The sequence below is a fragment of the Anguilla anguilla genome, chromosome 1 (assembly GCF_013347855.1).
Source record: "Anguilla anguilla isolate fAngAng1 chromosome 1, fAngAng1.pri, whole genome shotgun sequence".
Taxonomy (NCBI): domain Eukaryota; kingdom Metazoa; phylum Chordata; class Actinopteri; order Anguilliformes; family Anguillidae; genus Anguilla; species Anguilla anguilla.
Genome location: NC_049201.1, coordinates 76,207,674 through 76,220,573, shown reverse-complemented (window position 1 = coordinate 76,220,573; position 12,900 = coordinate 76,207,674). Strand labels below are relative to the sequence as shown.

General features: G+C 54.4%; 1 protein-coding gene across 1 annotated transcript in view; it reads right to left on the bottom strand.

The window, feature by feature from the left end:
* Positions 1-12,537, bottom strand: part of qkia (QKI, KH domain containing, RNA binding a) — a 29,126-nt gene extending 16,589 nt beyond the window's left edge. Inside the window, exons 1-2 of the mRNA XM_035425756.1 lie at positions 12,394-12,537; positions 12,020-12,163 (exon numbers count right to left, since the gene is read on the bottom strand). Of these exons, the coding sequence (XP_035281647.1) occupies positions 12,020-12,163; positions 12,394-12,537 (288 nt within the window). The remainder of the gene's footprint in view (positions 1-12,019; positions 12,164-12,393) is intronic.
* Between the last annotated feature and the right edge of the window lie 363 nt (positions 12,538-12,900).

Genomic DNA, 12,900 nt, shown 5'->3' with positions numbered 1-12,900 from the left:
CTACACCGCTACAGACCGCTAACACACGGTGACGCCGGTTATTAATATCCCGCTCCTGGTCTCGGCGACGCGGCGTTCCTGACGCTAAGCGTCTCAGTCAGACGCAGATGGCGTGGTTATGTCACAGGCACACTCACACCCAGAGCTGCTCCCCCCCCCCGCCACCCCCCCCCACTCTCTGACATCTGTGATAACAGGAGGGAATGTTCAGCAGCAGAAGCCAAATTAGTGCTGACTGGGCCTGGGAAAGAAAAAAAAAACTGCATTTACAGATTAATCAGGAAAAATGTAGAAAACTCACACTCCTGCAGTTCACAAGACCTGAGACTAAACCCTGAGGCTGAGAACTGACAGGAAGGGGCGGACCTGGGAGCAAGCAGGAAGGGGCAGGGCTTAGAGCGGCTGCAGGCAGGAAAAGAGGGAGCGGGAAAGAGGCAGTCACTTCCTGTTCAGGCTACAGAGTGCAAGTGAGCGAGAAGAGCGGTCAGTGGAGCGAGGGAGAGCCACCAGTCACCTCGTAAGCGCGGTCCAAGGACGCCGCGTTCCCATGATCCCTTGCTCTGAGCCCTGCAGTCACGGCCAGTGTGTGACTCAGGCACCGCACGCGCTCAGACCGTGAAACGCACTAAGCACAGCACTCAGACACAGGGGCTGCAGCAGTGAGCACAGGGGTGGACTTCACCGATACACATACTCATACAGGATTTCACTGACTGCTCACTTTATAACAAACACCTTATCGTTCCTCAAGAGGAATCTGTTTATTAAAAAAAACACATAAGAAATGCACATGTCCCGCACACGCTCAGTAAAGCAGCGTGTCCCGCACACGCTCAGTAAAGCAGCGTGTTCTGCACGCGCTCAGTAAAGCAGTGTGTCCTGCACGCGCTCAGTAAAGCAGCGTGTCCCGCACGTGCTCAGTAAAGCAGTGTGTCCTGCACGCGCTCAGTAAAGCAGCGTGTCCCACACGCGCTCAGTAAAGCAGCGTGTCCCGCACGCGCTCAGTAAAGCAGTGTGTCCCGCACGCGCTCAGTAAAGCAGTGTGTCCCGCACGCGCTCAGTAAAGCAGCGTGTCCCGCACGCGCTCAGTAAAGCAGCGTGTCCCGCACGCTCTCAGTAAAGCAGCGTGTTCTGCACGCGCTCAGTAAAGCAGCGTGTCCCGCACACGCTCAGTAAAGCAGCGTGTTCTGCACGCGCTCAGTAAAGCAGCGTGTTCTGCACGCGCTCAGTAAAGCAGCGTGTTCTGCACATGCTCAGTAGAGCGGCAGAGTGCGGTGTGGGGAGTTGGCGCATTAGTGCGCGCAGGCCGGCCCAGATGGCGGCTTGTACTCGTTTGTCACACAAGGTTGCCGGGCGCCGGCCGCCATTAGGCCACGAGCGGGACAGGTGCAGCGGCCGCTATCCACCCGCCGCCGCCGCACCGCGCCCGTGTCCCTGACACGCCCGGCCTAATGAGGCCGACCCGCTCATCTGGACCGGACCGCACCGGACCGCACCGGAGACACACCGCCATCTGTCCCCCCAGGGAGGAGAGGAGGGAGAGAGAGGGGGAGAGAGAGAGAGAGAGAGAGGGAGGGAGGGAGAGAGAGAGAGAGGGAGGGAGAGGAGAGAGAGAGAGAGAGGGAGGGAGGGAGAGAGAGAGGGGGAAAGCGGGAGAGAGGGAAGGAGGGAGAGAGAGGGAGAGACGGGAGAAAGCCGGAGAGAGAGAGAGAGAGAGAGGGAGGGAGGGAGAGAGAGAGGGAGGGGGAGAGAGAGAGAGGGAAGGAGGGAGAGAGAGAGAGAGAAGCCTAGAACCTGTCTGGAGGTAATGAGCTGCAAAAAACAAAAAAGACAAAAACACTACCACACACACACACACACACACACACACAGACACAGACACAGACAGACACAGACACAGACACAGACACAGACACAGACACAGACACAGACACAGACACAGACACAGACACAGACACAGACACAGACACAGACACACAGACACACAGACACACAGACACAGACACAGACACAGACACAGACACAGACACAGACACAGACACAGACACACACACACACACACACACACACACAGACACATGCACATACGCACACACACACACACACACACGCCAGCACCCGACACGCTCACATACACCTGTCAGAAAGAAAGAAGGAAGGAGAGAGTGAGGGAGAGGGAAAGGGACAGACAGCGAGAGTACCTGTCATTCAGTGAAATAAAGCCTCCCTCTCTCTCTCTCTCACTCTCTGAGCACGGGCGAGCGAGCGCCGGAGCAGGGGTCCGCCGCGAGGCCCCGAGTGTGGCGTCCATCGCGCCGCCCGTCTGAACCCCGCCCTCCCGCCACGCGCTCCGACTGCAAAACAGCAGCGCCGTGGCAACAGGCCCCGCCCAGCCCACATCTCGCCCTCCCGTCATCACAGGCAGAAAGGAGGAAGGAAATAAAAAGGACGTTCCTCTACCATCTGCGTAGAGTTGGAAGGGGGGGTGGGGGCATTACCTACAGCTGGAATCCCTGGGGCTAACCTTCAGAATATGTTAACGTGGTTTCCTTTCAATCAGTGGCCAATCAAGGCCTTGGAAAGGAGACGCGGTGAGTGTGCAGCCAATCAACGCACTTAAGATTTTAATGTACTTAACACACCGCTTAACCACCCCCAAAAAACCCCAGCGCGGCAAAGCCGACGCCCCCCTGGGACTGAGATCTGCGCTCCTTGCCCTCCGGCACTGCAGACCTGTCAATCACCCCCCGAAAGCCCGCCCCCCTCAGGGCCATAGGCTGCACTCTCAGTCTCGGGCCGCTGTTGATTGACAGCGTGGCAACGTTCCCGCCCCCAGCTGCCAATTACGGAGTAACACCTTGCCATGGATCTGAAGGAGACATCTTTCAAAAAGACGGTTTTATTTTTATTTAGCCACAACACCCAACACACCCCCCCCCCCCCCCCTCTCGGCACCCCAACAACCTACCCCTCCAATTTGTCAGGTTTTTAACAGCTTTGAGAAGCTAATTACTGAGCTAGAAGAAGTTGCGTGCGTGCATACACACACACACATACACACACACACAGACAGAGGCTACACATGTTTCTGCCTTGCCTCAAAAAAAAAATATGAAAAAAATAAATAAATAAAAATTGGGGGGGGGGGGGGGGGGTCAGTACTCAACCCCCCCATGTTGAGTACTGACCCCCCCGACCCCCTCCTCCTTTACTGGAATTATTGTCTTTGTGGAGCGGGAGGGAAATGGCAGAGGAAATCGGGGGGGAAATGTCAGCAGAAAAAGCTGCTCACAGGTGAGAGTGACAGGCGGGGGGGCCGGGGGGGGGGGGAATCGGCCAATGCATCCGGAATGGAAATGCCAATGCAGCGAACGGGGTGGGGGGGGGGGGGGAGGAGGGGGGGGAAGAGGAAGCTGACACAGTGTCGCCACCAACACCCCCCCCCCCCCCCCCCCACCCCAAGCTCACTCAGCTGTCCATCTGCCAGTCTGCTGTGACCTCCACCTACCCACAATGCACGGCGTGCGCTCAAAAAAAAACCTGCATCCTGTCACGCGCTGTGCGCTCAGCTCGGCCCCGCCCCTTCAACAAGCACCGCCCACCCCTCCCCCCCCCCCCCAACGCTGCCTTACTGGGGTCCTCCGACTGAGCAGGAAAACACAGCTCCTGCTTTTTCGAGAACGCTTTCAGAGACAACGCACGTTTGACTAGTGGGTAAATTTACCTCTTTTCCAACCGCATTTTCACCCCACTGTGATCACGGCAAATTGGCAGCTATATTCTGCGCCCCACGCTGCCGAGACCCACAGGTAACGCTGCGTGCTTCACGCAGGGGTCCACAAATTAGAGTGTGAGACCGCTACCACACTGCAGCCAGCAGTGGCCACTTTCAAAGGCTAAATACACCCAGGTAATGTACAGGTAAACGTAAGGGGTAATTAATATGCCCGTGATGTATGGGTAAATGTAAGAGGGTAAAATAAATGTGTGTAATGTACGGGTTAATAAATGCATCTCTCCCAGAGATGGGCTGTATTGGGGTGCCAAATGGAAGAAACATGGGACCCCCCCCCTCCCCCAACTGTGTGCACCCCCTGTGTCTGTAGACAGCCCCCCTGTGCCACCCAAAGACAGTAGAAGCTCCCAATGAGTGAAAATAAGGAGGCCACCCTCCTCCCCCCCCTCCCCAAGTTAGGCTCTGTGAATACCCGAAATACAGTACTGCAAACCCCCCCCACCCCCGCTACCCCCCAGCGCCCAGTCCATAACCAAATTCCCGGGAAAAGGAGAAGCCTCCTCCGGATTACCTGCGACAATTTAATCTGCTTCCTGTGAGGTTCAGGCGGGGAGATTGGAGGGGAATCGAGAGTAAATCAATGACACACACGGCTAGTCAGAGCTCCCCCCAACCCACCCCCCCCACCCCCTACCCAAACCCCCCCCACGTGGGCTCGCATGGGGAGAACAAGCACAGAGGCCCTTTAATGTATCAAAGCCATTCAGCAAGCATGTTCAGCTCCCCCTTACACACACACACACACACACACACACCTCCCTCATTCAGACACCTCTCCCTGGAACTCAAACTCTCACTTACTCCCTGTCTCTCCCTCTCTCTCCCTTCCTCCCTCCATCTCCTTCTCTCTCAAACTCAGACAGACAGACAGACAGGCAGAGGACTGCAGAGTCGTTTATTATACACCTCGGGGGCGGGGCGGGGCGGGGGGGGGGGGGAGACGGAAACGCGTGCGCACGCTCGAGGTGTTGCGTCCGCTCCGGCGAAACCCGTCCGACCCGCCATTCTCGCGCTGAAGGCTCTTCCTGCACACCACGGCGGAAAAAGACTCCCCTGCTTCTGAGTAAGCGGCCTGGCTTTCCATCGCCGAGAAAAACACCGGAGAGGAGAATCACTAGAGAGAGAGGCCTCATTAAAAACGCCTGTCAAAACACACGCGTGCCCGAGGGGGGGGGGGGGGGAGGACAGCGAGAGAAAGAGAGGCAGAGAGAGGGAGGGACAGAGAAAGGGAGGGACAGAGAGAGAGAGAGAGAGAGAGAGAGGGAGAGAGGGAGAGGCGAGCCCAAATCCGAATCTCCACTGAGGTTTAGAAGCAGACGCGTTTGTTCCCCTCCTGAGGTGTTGCTCCACGCGCTCAGGACCGCACGGACAGACGGAACCCAAACAGGACCGGCAGCCAATCAGCCAAGCGGCTCGCTCCGCCTGCGAGCGCAGCCACACCCACTGACCCGGCCGCCATTCCAGACCGCCAAAACACAGCAAAACACATACACGTGCACACACTCACACACTCTCTCACACACACACACACTCACACACATGCACACACTCACACGCATGCTCTCTCTCTCACACACACGTGCACACACAGAGGAGCGGGTCCGCCGAGCGCTGAAGAGCGAGGGCGAGCGGCGTCTTAATTGGGCGAGCGGGACAGGGCGCGTCCGCCTGGCGGTGTAATGAGCGCGTGCAGGCCCAGAGCTGTCCTGGGGGGGGGGGAGGCAGGGTTTGGGGGGGACAGATGGCGGGAGTGGCGGGATGCCGGGAGACATTAATTGATCGTCACGGTTGGGCGCTTCCGCTGACGGATGTGGGGAAGGGGGGAGAGGAGAGGAGGGGAGAAGAAGAGAGGAGAGGAAGGGAGAGGAGAGACAAGAGGGCGACACAGCTGAGGAGGGCGTGGCCTTGGTGATGACGTAATGGCAGGTACCACAGAAAGCGAGAGACTTTATAACACAGCTATGTAGCACTGGAGCTGCTTTATAACACAGCTATGTAGCATTGAAGCTGCTTTATAACACAGCTATGTAGCATTGAAGCTGCTTTATAACACAGCTATGTAGCATTGGAGCTGCTTTATAACACAGCTATGTAGCATTAGAGCTGCTTTCTAACACAGCTATGTAGCATTGAAGCTGCTTTATAACACAGCTATGTAGCATTGAAGCTCTTTATAACACAGCTATGTAGCACTGAAGCTGCTTTATAACACAGCTATGTAGCATTGAAGCTGCTTTATAACACAGCTATGTAGCATTGAAGCTGCTTTATAACACAGCTATGTAGCACTGAAGCTCTTTATAACACAGCTATGTAGCACTGAAGCTGCTTTATAACACAGCTATGTAGCATTGAAGCTGCTTTATAACACAGCTATGTAGCATTGAAGCTGCTTTATAACACAGCTATGTAGCATTGAAGCTGCTTTATAACACAGCTATGTAGCATTGAAGCTCTTTATAACAGCTATGTAGCATTGAAGCTGCTTTATAACACAGCTATGTAGCACTGAAGCTGCTTTATAACACAGCTATGTAGCATTGAAGCTGCTTTATAACACAGCTATGTAGCATTGAAGCTCTTTATAACAGCTATGTAGCATTGAAGCTGCTTTATAACACAGCTATGTAGCATTGGAGCTGCTTTATAACACAGCTATGTAGCACTGAAGCTGCTTTATAACACAGCTATGTAGCATTGAAGCTACTTTATAACACAGCTATGTAGCATTGGAGCTGCTTTATAACACAGCTATGTAGCATTGAAGCTGCTTTATAACACAGCTATGTAGCATTGGAGCTGCTTTATAACACAGCTATGTAGCACCGAAACTGCTTTATAACACAGCTATGTAGCATTGAAGCTGCTTTCTAACACAGCTATGTAGCACTGAAGCTGCTTTATAACACAGCTATGTAGCACTGAAGCTGCTTTCTAACACAGCTATGTAGCATTGAAGCTGCTTTATAACACAGCTATGTAGCAGTGAAGCTGCTTTCTAACACAGCTATGTAGCATTGGAGCTGCTTTATAACACAGCTATGTAGCAGTGAAGCTGCTTTCTAACACAGCTATGTAGCAGTGAAGCTGCTTTCTAACACAGCTATGTAGCGTTGAAGCTGCTTTATAACACAGCTATGTAGCATTGAAGCTGCTTTCTAACACAGCTATGTAGCAGTGAAGCTGCTTTCTAACACAGCTATGTAGCATTGGAGCTGCTTTATAACACAGCTATGTAGCAGTGAAGCTGCTTTCTAACACAGCTATGTAGCAGTGAAGCTGCTTTCTAACACAGCTATGTAGCATTGAAGATTTCATACCCTGGTTAGTATAGTTTCCCTTTTGTGGGAACTACGGGCCCTGAAATGAGAGAGCGTTATAGATACACACCGACGATGACGACGGTGAGTGTGGGCCTTTCAATCTGAAACCGCATGAAGCTGCAGACCAGCTACGGTCGCCCACAAGCACCAGAGGCGCCGGTATCCAATAACCCGGTTCATTACAAGCCCCGTTACACAATACCGCATTGTTTTAGGAGTTATGACCGTGCGGCTAATATCATTACGCTAATGAATTTCAGTTATTGATACAGTGGAGTGATGATGTCACTGATAAAGCCCCCAGCTCTCTGAGCTGTTTAAAGCTGCTGGCAATATCATGATATTGAGCAATTAAAAGCGAGACAGACCCAGACCCCCCCCCCCCCCTCCCACCAGCTTAGTATTACAGCCTTGGCTAATACTAAGCTAGCCCAGCCAGAAAAGCACCAAAGCACTCAAATTAACCAATCAAGGGCGAGACAGAAAGCCACTGTCTGTTGATTGGCTGACTCAGATGTTGTGGTGCTGCACTGGACCATTAGCCAGCAAAAATATGCCCTCCTTTTTTTGGGATAAATCAGCCCCTTTCTGGGACAAATGAGCCCTTTCACACAGAGCAACAGCAGAACACTGCGGACAGTCGAGCGTGCTCTAAATATTTGGCTTTCTGGGTCCAGTTTTCTGGTCCCAGTATGTGTTCTGCTCTGTGCCGACTTCACTCCACATGGCAACGACACATGCATCAGCGACCGGCCAGAGATTCCAAAAAAAGGCCATTGTTGTAAACTTGGCTGTTTTTACGGCAGTATTTTTTCTTCTTTTTTCCCTCCCCCTCCTCTGTGTCCCTGCGCTCTTTGGCAGCCGAAGCCTGTGTTTTATTTTCGAGCGTGCCAAGTTCACTCGCACAGCTGACAAACAGCGTGTATTCTTATCAGGTCAGCACGCCGGTGACAAACCGGCACCAACACTTCCACAGGTCAAGCGCATCCAAGCCTGCATTTAAAAAATAAAATAAAATAATTTTTGAAGTATTCCATAATTCAGAGTGCTAAAAATATTCATACAGCCTTCATCACACAGGAATTCTCCCATTATATAATAATATTACACGGTTACATATTATTATTATTACACAACCCCCCTGTGCAGCAAGATATGCAGCCCATGTGACACTTGCTCCATTCTGATTGGCTGTTACAAGCAGCCATGATTTAATATTGTATCTGTATGGAGGGTTTTAGGCCAGATCTGTATTTTATATTTTTGAAATGGGGGGGTAAGAGGGGGGGGTGAGGGTCATAATTGTAGTTCTGCAAGCGTTTCAGAAGCAGAAGAGCTTCCTCTTCCTGGTTCAGGCCCCTGCAATGTTACATTAATACCCCACACCCCCTCACTTCCTCTCTCCTCTCTCTCCTCTCTCCGCCACACAGGTCCGGTTCCCCAGGCTGTGTGGAGTCGTCGCATTCGCCCCACGAACTAGTTTTTATTTTTTTAAAATCCGGCCTTGTATGTCATTAACTGTCCAGTGTCGGGTCTTGGAGCTGCATGACGATAAACTAAACCTGAATTTCTGAGGAGGGAGGGAGAGAGAGAGAGAAATAGGGAGAGGGGCAGAGAGAGGGAGAAATAGGGAGAGGGAGGAGAGGGACAGAGAGAGGGAGAAAGAAGGAGGGAGGGAGGGAGGGAGAGAGACAGAGGGAGGAGAGGGACACAGAGAGAGAGAGAGAGAGAGAGAGATGAGAGCATAAACACACTGCCAGCTATTTGGTAAGAAGAATAAAGGCCATTGTGACCTCATTCCCATGGCTACCCATAATGCCCCAGGAGCAGAGCCGGGTGCACAGGCAGCCCCATTGTTCCCCGCAGGGTCGTCAGACTGGGGGGGTTCTGAGTCAGGAAGGGGGGGTGAGTGTGTGGGAATCAGGCCTGGGGGGGTTACCCAAAACCCCCCCTTCTCCCCTAAAACTCTCATGTCATGGCCTGGTTTGTAGGGTAGGGAGGGGTCTGTGTAAGGACGTTGTGCCCATCCTTTCCCTCCGTTTTCACATCCCCAAAACGTTTCCAAACAGAGGGGGTGTCTCACACATGGACCGGAGTCATTTCCCCTGGGGGGGGGGGGTGCAGCGTGACCCCCGTTCGTCTCCTAACAGATTTAATAAGGGGGGCCTCGCGGTGCAGGGGAGAGAGAGGACGCCCTTCAGTGTGAGCCCTGGTGGGAGCTCCGAGCTGCTCGCAGGTCTTAATCCAATTCAGCCTCGCGCGCTAAAGCACATTAGCATCACACCCCCCCATAACATATCACCTGCTTACCATGTGTGTGTGCACTTGTGTGCTTGTGTATGTGCATACAGTGTGTGTGTGTGTGTGTGTGTGTGTGAGAGAGAGAGTGTGTGTGTGTGTTTGTGTGTGTGTGTGAGTATGTGTGTGTGTGTTTGTGTGTGTGTGTGTATGTGTGTGTGAGTGAGTGCGTGTGTGTGTCAGTGAGTAGGTGTGTGTGTGTGTGTGTGTGAGTATGTAAGTATGTGTGTGTGTGAGTGTGAGTGAGTAGGTGTGTGTGTGTGTGTGTGTGTGAGTGTGTGAGTGAGTGTGTGTGTGTGTGAGAGAGTATGTGTGCGTGTGTGTGTGTGTGTGTGTGTGAGTATGTAAGTATGTGTGTGTGTGAGTGTGTGTGTGTGTGTGTGTGTGTGTGTGTGTGTGTGTGTGTGTGTGTGTGTGTGTGTGTGTGTGAGTGTGTGAGTGAGTGTGTGTGTGTGTGAGAGAGTATGTGTGTGTGTGTGTGTGTGTGAGAGAGTATGTAAGTATGTGTGTGTGTGAGTTTCTGTTTTAATAAGAGAAACACACACTCCGGTGCTCAGGGTGCCGTTCAGCGATGCCGAATAATTATTCCCCAACGGGAGAGAGAGAGAGAGAGAGCGGGCGGGCGAGCGGGGAAATTACTAAACGGAGCGGCGGCGCTTTATTAAGGCGCTAGGAGCCACAGTCGCTAAACTCCTCAGCTCAATGAGTAATAAATAAATAAATAAATAAATAAACAGCAGGGAAATAAATAAATAATCGGGTACAGTGACTCATCTCGTGCCGTCTGACGAGGCTGTACACCCGACCACAGAAATCAGCATTTCCAAAGGTGTTTTCTAGAAAGTTCCGCGAGTCGTTTCGGGTGGTGCTTCAAGCCGTCGCGGGCGACGCCCAGCTTTGTGCCCGCGCGCGAATCGCGACTCCGAGAGGCCCGCGGAACGACGCCGGGCGGCGAGGCGGGAGGGAAAACGGCTTCCCGTGTCACCTCAACGTCGCGAATCCGCCACTTCGCCCGCCCGCCACGCCGCCATCCCCTCCTCCCCCCCCGCGGCTCCCCGCGCGGCAATACAACGCCAGCCGGCCGAGTGACAGAAACGACGCGAGCCGCCAGAGCCGCCAGAGTCGCGTTGCCGGGGGAAACCCTGAAGCTCTGCTCCGATTTGCCGCTTTCAGCTCAAAACCGTGAGCGACACGGGCCAGGCGTCACGGCTGTAAAGCACCCACCGGAAACGCGTAACAAGCGTAACAAGGTTCCGGGGTAGAAAAAAACGACAGCTGATGTTTTATAATCATATTAGAGTTGATTTATGCTTTTATATTCTGGCGATACGTAAAGAGATGGAAGTGTTTTTTTAAACGTATCCATACTACACCGGCACTTTGTAACAGAAGTGACAGAAACGGGGGTGCAGCTGTAGGCTCTCTTAGCACCTGAAACCCTATTCTTCCCCCCCCCCCCCCCCCCCCCCAGCTCCGGTACACCAGCAGGACGTACCCCAGCCCCCCCACAACCCGATTGTCCATCAGCGTCACGTGTCATACTCACGGAACAGAGGGGAAGGTTCTAGAGCTCACTGGCTGACGAACAATGGCACTAACACGCAATGATGTCATCGCCGATTCGAGGGGCGGAAAAGGAAGGGCGGGGGGTGGGGGGTTTGTTTTTCTTGGCCGTGCATTAAAAAAAACAAAAGAAACAAACACACCTGCGGGGAAAGCCATAAGGCCTGAGGCGGGACGTCCCGGGATGGAAACAGACCCGATTATCCACAGCCCCCCCCCCCTGCCCCCACTCCGATTGGCCGTACTTCAGTGGGCCCACCGCCACTCTAGCCGCCACCCCCCCCCCCTCGCCCCCCTGCCCCCCCCCCCCCCCCCCCCCCAGCCCGTGGGGATGCGGGGACACAGCTGCCCGGCCGGTCTGCTCGCCGCAGGAAAAACCTGCGATGCAGCGAGCGCAGCTCCGCAGCCCCACGGCAGGAAGCGCAGGAAGCGCCAGGAGAGGCGGCAGGAAGCGCCAGGAGAGAGAGAGATAGAGAGCGCGGGAAACGCGCGCTCGCACCGCGCGTCGGAATCCACGGGCGTCCGGGGCCGGATCAGCAAAATATCCCCGCTCCTGCTCCTTCAGCCCGTCCGCTGGGCAGAAAGTGGAGCAGGAGCTTAAAGGAACCGCGCGCTTCTCAGAAACAACACCCTGAACCGCTGAAGCTCAGGAGCCCACGCTCATTAGGACCGACTGTGCGGACCGTGCAGATACTCAGCAGCACCATGTGGACCGAAACAGGACCGCAACAGGACCGCAACAGGACCGCAACAGGACCGAAACTGGACGGATACCCTGTTCTGGTCCTGTTTCGGTCCTGTTCCAGTCTAGTTTCAGGACCAGAACTGGACCGAAACTAGACTGGAACTGGACCGAAACAGGACCGAAACAGGACCGAAACAGGACCGAAACAGGTCCGAAACAGGACCGAAACAGGACCGAAACAGGACCGAAACAGGTCCGAAACAGGACCGAAACAGGACCGAAACAGGACCGAAACTGGACCGAAACAGGTCCGAAACAGGTCCGAAACAGGTCCGAGGCGAACCCGGTACTCACCGCCGGGACCAGCAGCTTCTTGACCTCCTCCACCGCCCGGCGCATCTTGACCTCGGCGCGCGCCTGCGTGTCCTCCACCGTGATCAGCACGTGCAGGTCCTCGTTCAGGTGCTCCCAGTTCGGCTTGCCCCTGTTCTGCTCCTCCTGGGGGAGGGGGGGGGGGGAGAGGGGGAGGGAGGGGTGGATAGAGAGGGAGAGAGAGGGGTGGAGAGGGAGGGAGGGAGGGAGAGAGAGAGAAACGGTAAGACTCAAACAGCACTACACACAGCAGGTGGTTTATAAAGCCTATGAAAACGAGGGTGTGGCGCGTTAGTCAGTCTTATGACGCGGCGTTCGACAAACCGACCGTCGCGCGCCGCTCCAGCGTGGCGGACAGGCGCCGAGGCGGGGATCTGAAGGCGCGACTCGGGGTAGCGCTCCGGATTTCGGGGCGCGCAGGACCGCAATCGCAACCCGACGGCGCCCGCGACAGGTGTTCCGACTCGAGAGGCTGCGAGCTCAAATCCCAAGTGGGGCATTGCGGTTACGTCTCCCCCGGGTACGCCTGCAGTGCTACAGCAAACACCCAGCTGGGGACGCCGATACGGCTGATAATAAAACCTGAGCCGTGCCGGTTCTGCAGAACACGGGCGTCTGGCTCTGCTCCGCTCCGCTCATAAATAATGTAGCGCAGGGCAACGTAAAGAGGGGCTAGCGCAGCTCTCGGATGCTACGGGATACGGGCACCGTCTCCCAGGCAACCTGCAGGTACTGCCCCAGATGACCACTCAGCAGGAGCGATTAGGAGTATAAGTGCACTGAATATGCACATTATGCAGAATGGGCTGACTGCTCATCCCCGTATCACAACAAGGTTCGATGAAACCCCCCACCCCCCACCC